An 11,552-nucleotide genomic window follows, 5' to 3' on the forward strand; every position below is an offset into this window, starting at 1 on the left:
ACACACACACACACACACACACACAATCTCATTTGCCTCGGCAGCCTTTGAATTGGGAGGTAAATCTCATTGTGAAGGATTTTTGCTTTAGGAGACATTGGTGTTTTGATGATTTTCTCAAATTAAAATCCGAAACTCAGTTCCTACACACCTGGACCACATGAGTCAACGTCTGCACTCAGAATGGTGTAGCCTCTCAGTCATTCAGTTCATGGTTTCACCTGGTCATAAAGACACCTGAAGCTCATCAGTTCTCACTTTGTGCCTCAGATATATGTGAATGGAATTATATCTGTCTTATGAGTGATTCTTATTCCATTTCTGGGAGTTCTTTGGGAGCAATTCAGATGAGGTGACTATGACCTATATAACTGGAAAAAGAAATTGACTAGATAAATGGATATTTAATAAGTATGCTGCATATATTCCTAATTACAGGGCTTTGCAAAATAATCAAATTCATTCAATCAATTTCAATTATGACCTTTTTACTAATTATGATGATGAAAACAAGCATAGTCAAAATATGTTGATTATATGGCTGCATTCCATTTCATAACAGTGCTTCATTTTGTCTTTATAAATCCATAGCACCCCTTTGCTTAACACAGTGGTAGCTGTTGCTATGCATGATGTTTTTTTGTTGTTGATTGATTTGTGAATTGTGTTTAAAAATCCATTTACAATTTCATTTCATTCCTAAAATGCACTTAATGAAATTAGGATCCACGTGATCTTCATTTTCCCATTATTAGCACAAAAGTCATGGCTAAGAAATCTATCTAACACATTTTCTTTGGATTGAAATATTTTTACACAATTCGTCAAACATTTAACATGGCTGCCATAGAATGATTCCAAACTCTATTGGATTAACTGTGTTGAACAAATGGAATGCAACTATTCATAGATAATAGATATTGTTGACAGACTAATTCATTATTCATAAGATACACCACCTCTGTCAACGAGGCCAGGGGCATTGGAAGAACTGTACCAGCTATTTAGTTCAGAAGAAAGTACTAAAGCTGTCAAATCCAGAAACTTTGTCAATGAAAATTGACAAGTTATAGTTCAGTGTCTTTCAGTAATCACCAGTGTGTGCATTTTAAAAATCTCTTGATTGAGTTGCCTTTCAAAGACCCTCAATGCACTTCATACAGTTTGACCAACTCATATTTAAGCTGACATTTTCCTCCACTGAGGGATTTTCATTCACAGCACTGGCAGAAGGGGAGGACATTCTTATGACATGTGGGAATTGCTTAGTGCCTCTTGGTGTTGTCCCAATCAATATCTTCTCCATTGTGTTCTGGTCGACTGTATTAACTTGCACATCATCTAGACCGATGGTATAAATGATGACATAAAACATTGACCTTTGTGTCTCTGAAATCATCAGTTGGACTACCATAACATTGATGCATCATCGTTTGCTGTCAATAGATGCTTTCATTCATTGCCTGGTTTATCACTCCTTGACAATTGTACACAAACAATGCCATTTTTATGGACGTGCGAAAGCATTTGTTGTTGAAGTAAATAAGTCAAAGTAATGAGAAGTAGAATAATTCATGAGAGATTTGCTTTTATGATGTGCACAAGTGACTCGATGATGTACGTGGAGGTTGAACTGGTAGTGTGTTTAATTCTGTACAGGCACATTTTAATTCTTGCCTTAGAAATGCAGTAAAGAGAGAAAATGTGTGTCTGTGCTGTACTGTAAATCACTTTAGATGAAAGCACGAGCCACATCAATATACACTAATGAAAATATTCCTCACAAAAAGGAGGCGATTACCAGCTGCACTCCTTGATGCTCTTATTCCTACTACACTCCACCTTTTTTATTTGACTATTTTTGGCACTTTCTACTTTTCTGTCACTCTTACTGCACTCTACCCTCTTAAATTGTCCTAGAATTGTTATTAGATTGCTTAAAAAGCGTAAAATGTTTTACCAAGTTGTAAGTCACTTTGGTTAACAAGTGTCAGCCAAATGTAATGTAATGTAATGTAATGTAACTATGCTCTCCCCCATAGAATGGAGGCCATGAACAGGAGGCACACCACGCTGCGGGAGAAGGGCCGGCGGCAGGCCGTGCGCGGGCCGGCCTACATGTTTAGCGAGCGCGCCACCAGCCTGACGGCCGAGGAGGAGCGCTTCCTGGACGCCGCGGAGTACGGCAACATCCCCGTGGTGCGCAAGATGCTCGAGGAGTCCAAGACGCTCAACGTCAACTGCGTGGACTACATGGGCCAGAATGCACTGCAGCTGGCCGTGGGCAACGAGCACCTGGAGGTGACCGAGCTGCTGCTGAAGAGGGAGGGGCTGGCGCGAGTCGGGGACGCCCTCCTGCTGGCCATCAGCAAGGGCTACGTGCGCATCGTGGAGGCCATCTTGGCTCACCCGGCCTTCGAGGGCGGCCTGCGGCTCACGCTGAGCCCGCTGGAGCAGGAGCCGGCGCTGCGCGACGACGAGGACTTCTACGCGTACGACGAGGACGGCACGCGCTTCTCGCAGGACGTGACGCCGGTCATCCTGGCGGCGCACTGCCAGGAGTACGAGATCGTGCACACGCTGCTGCTCAAGGGCGCGCGCATCGAGAAGCCGCACGACTACTTCTGCAAGTGCGGCGAGTGCGCCGACCGGCAGCGCCGCGACTCCTTCAGCCACTCGCGCTCGCGCATGAACGCCTACAAGGGCCTGGCCAGCGCCGCCTACCTGTCCCTGTCCAGCGAGGACCCCGTGCTCACCGCCCTGGAGCTCAGCAACGAGCTCGCGCAACTGGCCAACATCGAAACTGAGTTCAAGGTGGGGCGAATGTGAAGTGTGCAGTGTTATAGAGGTGAAGCTGTGAAGTAGACAGACAGACAGACAGACAGACAGACAGACATACAGACAGAAAGGCAGACAGACAGACAGAAAGGCAGACAGACAGACCGGTAGCCAGACAGACAGAGATGGCAGACATCATGTATAGTAACAGACATCATGCCCTTCTATGAAAAATCATGAATGACGTTCATGATTCTTATATGAAATGTTATTCAAAAACGAAGCTTTCTGTCTTTGCCACTGATGCAGACAGATATTGATTAGGGGTGGCACGGTTCACAAAATCCACGGTTCGGTTCGTATCACGGTTTAGGGTCACGGTTTTCGGTTCGGTACGGTTCTTGTTGTTATTTTTTCTTTTACTCTTTAACACTCCAGAAACATATTTCAGCATATAGCTTAATCATCCACAATTAGGCTAGAGTATTTAGAGAATAGTTATCATGTAATAATGCACAAACTGAATTTGACTTCACATAAAGCACATTATTGTCTCAGGAAACTTTAAGCTTCAGTTGAGATTTTGATAAAGCAAGAGGGAAGACATTGATGATTTCAACAATCTTTTAATTTATTTGGCAGGGATGGTGCACCAGCACAAAATGTAGGTCGTCCACCCATATTTTTCATTGCATCGCCTTTTCATCGCTCTCCTTTCATATAGTGTGAATGATTTTTTAACAAGATGTAAAGCTTGTCTTTATTTGAAACACACACACATTATGTAATTATTTATACATTCTATATACTGACATGTCTGATATTCATAACAGCAAACTTTATGCAGATTATATAGCCTACTATTCATTATAACTCCACCTCTTAAATTCAGCTGTCTGGCTGAAGCCTCACAATATTGTAAACAAAGTAGCAGGCTAAGCTCATCATAACCTACTGGTTGGACTGTTCAGTTTCCCCGTTTCAAGGTAAGCTAATACTTTTTCTCCTTGGGACAGGCCCTTTTAAGCTTTGGAGTTGAAAACATTGGTATTGAGATGGTCAGTCAACTTGAATGCAATAGCCTTCTAATGATGCTAACCGTTTTTAACAGTAATTTAGCTAATCGTCTTCTGTGCGTCATTGCGTGTTGTGTTCATGTAATACAGTATACATACATACTTTTACAGTTCTAATTCTATTACTTTGGATGCCTGTTTTACGTTGCACTTTTGACACTGTAAGGCCACCGTAGGTGCGCGCTAATTGTGTGAGGTTTTGGAGAAAATAAACAAGTGCGTTGCTGCATCCATGAAGTGAAGACTAGTCGTTATTTTAGCAACATAACATTGCGTTCACGATTGTGAATGTTCTATTTGGATTACTGTGCATGTCGAGGGCGGGTGTCCATTGAACGCGCAAGGAGAATGAGTCTACTTCTACTGTTTGGTGAAGTTGCACGCATAGTCTACAGTTGCGGAAGAACATGCTTCCACCCGAGCAGGGTCAGGTGCATCAGTTTGACCACGCTAGGGATGATCTCTTGCACTTGCCATTTCTAAAACCTTGCGCGCAGCACTCAAAACGCCATACTCCTACTCTCGCACGTAAGGGAAACACGTCGTCACATATGGGAATCAATTGCGCATGCCATAACTAGCCTGAACCGTAGGACCGTACGACGAACACACACTCCGAACCGTGACATGCGAACCGCACGGTTCGGAGCATTTTTCAAAAACCGTGCCACCCCTAATATTGATTTAGGCTTCCTGGTCTTCTTTAACACAAGCTTACCTGTAATATTCACAGGTTTGTTTTGGGTTATCTGGGGGCACTCAGACCTTTCATTTTTGACACTAATCCATGCTTATGCAACTGAAAGACACCATAGTGCCCTGTCCTTTTAATAACCATGTATTCAGACAGGTTCACACATCTGTGGAGTTAAATCCTCGAAACAATCATGGCACGCAGTGGGAATGGTGTTTGAATTGTACAAAATGTGCCTATACATACTTTTTATACAGATCAAGGGTATTTATCCATACAACTTGAAATGCATTGACTAAACAAGTGGGTCTTCTGTGGTTTTGATGTTTGTTTGTGGGAACATTCATTCAAACTGAGAATCCCTGAAGCAGCTCATTAAAGCTTGCCCATGCATGCTTAATCTCTTTAGTATTAACGCATCCTCTCCAAGCCTCTCTCTCTCTCTCTCACTCACTCTCTCTCACACGCTCTCTCGCCCTCTCTCCCTTTCACTCGCTCTCTCTCTTTTTTTTTGCTCTTCTGCCATCTATAAATGTGTGCTAACTCTGAAGTGCCGGTCTCATCTCTCTCCGCCAGCCATTCACACAAGGGAGGACCAGAGCGGGATTTTCCTATCCAGTCTGTTGACTTCTCGCATTGTTTTAGTAAGCCGTTAATTGAAAAGGGTCCAGGGAGAGCCTTGTATAATCGCCCCGCCGTTTGAGCGTTTGATTGATAACCTTCCCACGCACGCGCCTGCGACCAAGTCAGGGAATCAGAGACAACTCTCTTGTGTTCAGACACCGTGCGGTGGTATACGTGCGCATTCTGAGGCGTAATTACAGAATAAGAAATTCTCCTGTTTGGGGATAATGAAGATGGATTTTTTGCCTTGTCTGTGTCTGTTCCCTGACATCACTGAAAGGAAAGTGTCTGACGCTCTGGTGGGATTTCCTGTCATCAGCGCTGGAGTTGTTTTGAGAGTGCAGGCTCTGGATGGAACTATCAGAGCCATTGTGTTACATCTAGCCATCATTGTGAGGCGTGACCCAGGGGAGATGTTTCATTTTCAGTGCATTCACACATATGCTTCCCCCAGTGTGGTCCACCTACAGACCAATTTGCTTTACTATATGATGTAGGCTGACTGCTTGAAGACAACCTGCAGTGCAGTGTCTCTGTCCTTTGCTTATCATCCCCCCCCCTTTTTTAAAATACATTCTCCATTATTTTGCCTCCTGCAGCAGTACAGTAACAATATACTGATGTTATTTTGTATGTTATTTTTCTTTTGGTAGAATGACTACAGGAAGCTGTCCATGCAGTGTAAGGACTTTGTGGTCGGCGTGCTGGACCTCTGCAGAGACACTGAAGAAGTGGAGGCCATTCTGAACGGAGACGTGGACCAGAATCCGTCCAGCGAGCACAACCGGCCCTGCCTGAGCCGAGTCAAGCTCGCCATCAAGTACGAGGTCAAAAAGGTGAAGCCACATCTGAGAATATCTAATTTGGTACCCTCTCAAAAAGGATGTGTTGGAAATAACACATTGACGTGTTTAGGTAAAGACAACACAGTTTGTGTTGTTTCCAACACAAGTTGTGTTATTTTCAACACATATTGTCTAAAATAACAAAATCACAGTGTTGGAAACAACACAAACTGTGGTGTCTTTACCATAGACTGTATACTGTATATACTCTGGTCCTTGCCTGTCCTAAACACATCAATGTGTTTTTTCCAACACATCCTTTTTGAGAGAACAATGTGCATATCTGAGAATTTATTTTAAAAAGGCTGAGAGAAAGACAGTTAGAGTATCTGTTCTGCCTTACATGATATTACAATGGTTCCTGTAAACAAAACAAATAAAAAGATGTTATGTGTAATATAAGTGTTGGAAATTAGTTTAATGTTTTAAAAAATAGCAGTTGTTGTTGTTCATAAGTTAATTTCATTATGTACCTGCTCCGATCGGGGCCCAGTTTGTGGCTCATCCTAACTGCCAGCAGCAGCTCCTGACGCTGTGGTATGAGAACCTGCAGGGCCTCAGACAGCAGTCCATCGGGGTCAAGTGCTGGACAGTCCTGGGTGTGACCGTGGGGCTTCCCTTCCTTGCTGTTTCGTATTGGATCATGCCATGCAGCAAGGTAGCTGATACACTCGCAAATGCACTCCAAATCTGATTTCATACTGAAACATTTTTATATTGTGCAGAAGATCAAATGTGGATATGAAAAAGTTCTCATATAAGGATACAATTTTACATTCCATTTTAGTCTGTTCATGGTCTGTGTTTGATACTCTCATCAGCTTGGCCAGATCCTTCGTAGCCCGTTCATGAAGTTTGTAGCCCACGCAGTGTCCTTCACCATTTTTCTCGGTCTGCTTGTGGTCAATGCATCAGACCGATTCGAGGGAGTCACAAACCTTCCCAACGAGACCATTACTGACCACCCTCGGCAAGTCTTCCGTGTGAAAACGACACAGTTCACCTGGACAGAGATGCTTATCATGAAATGGGTCCTTGGTAAGTGCGTGCCAGGACTCTGTGTAATGTGTAATGCCAGACTGTGCTATTTAGCTCAGTACAAAGCCGCTACACCATCTGCTATTTAAGGGGCCTGCCTGCCTCTACAGCCTTGATCAATATGTTCAATTGTTGTTTTGATCTCTTGGCCAAAATTACTTTATTTGCTATTGTCTCCATCCTGAATGGAAATGCATGCAATCTCTTTTAGAATTACAGAAAACTACTGAAATGTAATCCTTTTTCACACACTTACCTTACATAAATGATCCCCCCCCCATGATATTTCCTTGTTTTACCTCACACACTCTTAAAACAAATGTGTTGTCCCTATCTGGACACAGAAATTTGTAAAGAAAACAATGCAAGTTGTGTTATTTTCAACACATATTGTGTAACAAATTAGGAAACAACACAAACTGTGTTGTCCCTATCTGGACACAGAGATGTGTTAAAATAGCACAAATGTGTTGTTCTCAAGACATTCGTCTTGTTATTTACGTTTTCATTCGGTTGCACAAACCCCTGTCTTCTGTCTGGTAAAGGAATGATCTGGTCAGAGTGCAAGGAGATTTGGAGTGATGGGCCACGAGAGTATGCCATGCACCTTTGGAACATTCTGGACTTTGGCATGCTGTCCATCTTTGTGGCATCCTTCACAGCGAGGCTCATTGTTTTCCTAAGGGCTTCCAAGGCACAGCTGTATGTGGACCAACATGTGCTGGACACAGACCTAAGCAATGCCTCTCTGCCAGAGGAAGTGGCCTACTTTACCTTTGGTGAGTACTCATCACAGTAGTGCTATAATGGAACAAGACATGTTGATGAATTGCTACATTGCTCTAGAGCAGCGCAGCGCAACAGTAATGGCACACATAACACTGTGTTTTATTTTGTTTTAGATCGCTTTTGTTTGATTTGAATAGTTGCTGTTGTTTTCATTTATTGACAATACAAGTTGTTCTGAAAAATATCTACTGTCATTATATGATTTGATCCGGCGCATAATGTAAGTGAAAAGCAAAATCATTTCAGAAGACTGAAGAGGGAGAGAGTAAAAATGTAAAATTCTGCCACCTTGTGGCTAAAATCACTTTTTTATGTGATTTCTTTTCAGCCAGGATCAAATGGGTTCCTTCGGACCCTCAGCTCATATCTGAAGGTCTCTACTCCATTGCTGTGGTTTTAAGTTTCTCAAGAATAGCCTACATTCTACCTGCAAATGAGAGCTTCGGGCCACTGCAGATCTCCTTGGGCCGCACAGTGAAGGACATATTTAAGTTCATGGTCATATTCATCATGGTCTTCCTGGCCTTCATGATCGGCATGTTCAATCTGTACTCACACTACCTAGGAGCCAAGTACAACCCTGCTTTCACCACGTGAGTCCTGGCAAGTTTTCTATTCAGAAGGACGTTGACCATCTGAGGTGGCATCTATGAAATGTTTATTATTGTTATTATTATTATTATTACAGGGTGGAGGAAAGTTTCAAAACCCTTTTCTGGTCCATCTTTGGCTTGTCTGAAGTCATCTCTGTGGTTCTGAAGTATGACCACAAATTTATTGAGAATATCGGCTATATCCTCTTCGGTGTCTATAACGTCACTATGGTTGTGGTTCTGCTCAACATGTTGATAGCCATGATCAACCACTCATACCAAGAAATTGAGGTTTGGCCTTTATTTTGATGTTATTGAATATTAACTGTAACTTACCTATGAAATAAATGGACTATTTTCTCCAGCAATTTGTCTGTGAGGCGTATGAAAAACAAACATTTACCACAACAGGAGGATGCAGATGTGGAATGGAAGTTTGCTCGTGCCAAGCTGTGGCTCTCGTACTTTGATGACGGACGCACATTGCCACCACCATTTAACCTGGTGCCAAGTCCAAAGTCGTTCTATTACTTGGCTTTGCGTACCAGGGCTTGTCTTGTAAGACTTTGCAAGTCCAAGGCATTCCACCATGAAAATCAGCTCGAAATGGACAAGGTCAACTCTCACTCAAAGGTCTGACATTTTATTTCAGGTCTATGTGAAAAGGGATTTGATTAGGTCATGATTCAGTTTCGCTGTTCAAGATTTTCTGTTAATGTTTTCGTTCCTTTTTTTGTTTTTGTTTGTTTGTCTATTTGTTTTCTTCATGACAGAAATTTGATCGATTCAGAGCTCACGATCGGGCACAAGATGAGTTCACGGTGCGAAACCCTATCAAACACCCAACACGCTATCAGGTAATGCCTCAGGACAATATCATACTTATAAGAAAATTACTTGAAGTTATTTGATTGTTTTTTTTAGAATCAGTATTTTGATCAGTCTTTTCATACTAAATGTGCATCTCCTTTGGTAATTGGACTCTGCTGTATTTTTTCGTTATAATTTTTAGAAATTGATGAAACGGCTCATTAAGCGATATGTCCTGAAGGCACAAGTCGACAGTGAAAACGACGAAGTCAACGAAGGTGAGGCCACCTGGTTGAACTCTCACAGAATGTGTAATCTTTCTTCATCAGACAGCTGGCGGGCGTCCAAATCCCCCTGAGTCAGACAGTAATTTTGTGAGTCACCCCCGCAACGCTGCTGCTGTGGGTCCAGATGAAACTCACTGTTTGCTCTGTATGTGTGTGTGTGTGTGTGTGCGTGTGTGTGTGTTTGTGTGTGTGTGTGTGTGTGTGTGTGTGCGTGCGTGTGTGTGTCCGTGTATGTGTGTGTGTGTGTGTGTGTGTGCATGTGCACATGTGTGTGTGTGTGTGTGTGTGTGTGTGTGTGTGTGTGTGTGCGTGCGTGTGTGTGTCCGTGTATGTGTGTGTGTGTGTGTGTGTGTGTGTGTGTGTGTGTGTGCGTGCATGTGCTTGCGTGCGTGCGTGTGCGTGCGTGCGTGTGTGTGTGTGTGTGTGTGTGTGAAGGGCGAGGGACTTTTCCTGTACATCAAAGTGAACTCATTTCAAATATGTTATTTGTCCTGCAGGTGAGCTGAAGGAGATTAAGCAGGACATCTCCAGTCTACGCTATGAGCTGCTGGAGGAAAAGTCACAGGCCACAGGAGAACTGGCTGACCTGATACAGCAGCTCAGCGACAAATTCAGCAAAACCAACACACCATGAGAGAGAAAGAAAGAAAGAGAGAAAAAGAGAGACAGAGAGAGAGAGGAAGAGTACTGTTTCTAAGCTCATTTCACAAACTATGTTAGATGTGCTCTGATTTATTGGCCAACGATTAATCATTATTATTCACTGTTGTTACCTCTGCCAAGGAAGTTATGTTTTTGTTTTTTTCTGTCTGTTTTTTATTTGTCATGTCAGTCTTCAAGATGATACAAAAACTACCAGGTTGGCGCCGCGTATGAAACTTATAGGAGGGGTGTAGCATAGAACCCATTACAATTTGGAGTGCATCCATGAATTCTTTGTAACCTCCATTAACAATTGTGAGACAGGGCATTTGGCCTAGGTGAATGAGTGCACTGCACTCTCAGAATGTCCTGTGTTATTGATGGTATGAGCCAGCAGAATAAACACTTTTAGCGAGATGAATATTAAAATGCAAGTTATAAATTGTACATTTTGTCTAAGTAAAACATGGGAACAGGGAACAGTTATACCAAAAAATCCACAAGCAAGCAGGTATGGCTGGCACTATTTTATGCTGAAGATGAGTTAAATTCACATATTTAATCAGAGGTGTAAAAGTCCAGCTTCAGAAAGTAAAAGTCCTGCAATATTTTTTTTCTCCAACCATTCAGTATTCCAGCTGATTCTAATGGGCACAGCTCCTCAGCCAGGTGAGCTAATTAGTGAAATCATCTGTGTTAGATACACAGTACTTTTACAGCTCTGTATATAAGTGAATTATTAAAATGCTATGGGCACAGTTAATCTCAGTTATTAACCTCCTTGCATATTTTAAACTCTTGCTATACGAAAGTGTTTGTGAATAGGTATACAATATTATTTACACATTTAGAAATCCTACAATTATCTTGACAACTTTGAAGTGATGTAAAGCTATATATTAAATAATAAGTGATTAATATCTGTGTGTTTCGTTGTGTTGCATCATTCCCTCAAAGTACATGCAAAGCCCTTTTGGCAGCAATCTATCTAACTATCTATTTTTAATGCAGCATCAACATGCAATCCTCAGCATTCTCGAAAATGTTTTCACTTGTTACATCAGAGTTATTCAGGTGCTTCTTGGCAAACTCTGTGCCAGTGGCGACTTCTCTGATTGGTGGAGCAAACTCCTTCTTTAAAGTTCTTCCATCACAAGGAAACTATATTGATCTCATGCAGGGACTGTTCTGATTATAGGTTAGTAGAGACAGTGAATGAATGAACCACAGCTCAATTGTAAAATTGCAATTGTCATAAAGGGTGGGTCTGACTCTGTCTTTCTGTCAAAACTCTCCAATGTGTTTTTGACATTGTGGGCCATCTTATGTATTGGTGCAGAAATGATGGCAAAATTCAGAAACATTTAAGGCTGTGA

The 11,552-nt window shown here is 42.2% G+C and overlaps 1 protein-coding gene across 1 annotated transcript; it reads left to right on the plus strand.

Moving 5' to 3' along the window:
• Positions 1-2,052: 2,052 nt before the first annotated feature.
• Positions 2,053-10,168, plus strand: LOC134080799 (short transient receptor potential channel 7-like). The gene is made up of 11 exons (XM_062537410.1): positions 2,053-2,814; positions 5,826-6,008; positions 6,511-6,675; positions 6,839-7,055; positions 7,601-7,834; positions 8,173-8,437; positions 8,533-8,728; positions 8,849-9,070; positions 9,211-9,294; positions 9,450-9,525; positions 10,032-10,168. Exons 1-11 carry the CDS (start codon positions 2,053-2,055, stop codon positions 10,166-10,168), a joined length of 2,541 nt encoding a protein of 846 aa, XP_062393394.1.
• The last annotated feature ends 1,384 nt before the right edge of the window (positions 10,169-11,552 follow it).

The sequence above is a fragment of the Sardina pilchardus genome, chromosome 5, assembly GCF_963854185.1.
Source record: "Sardina pilchardus chromosome 5, fSarPil1.1, whole genome shotgun sequence".
Taxonomy (NCBI): Eukaryota; Metazoa; Chordata; class Actinopteri; order Clupeiformes; family Clupeidae; genus Sardina; species Sardina pilchardus.

Coding starts and splice junctions, on each gene's coding strand:
- LOC134080799 (XM_062537410.1), top strand. CDS start 2,053: ATGAACAGGAGGCACACCACGCTGCGGGAGAAGGGCCGGCGGCAGGCC. Junction 2,815..5,825: donor ACATCGAAACTGAGTTCAAG/GTGGGGCGAATG, acceptor TTCTTTTGGTAG/AATGACTACAGGAAGCTGTC. Junction 6,676..6,838: donor GGATCATGCCATGCAGCAAG/GTAGCTGATACA, acceptor TACTCTCATCAG/CTTGGCCAGATCCTTCGTAG.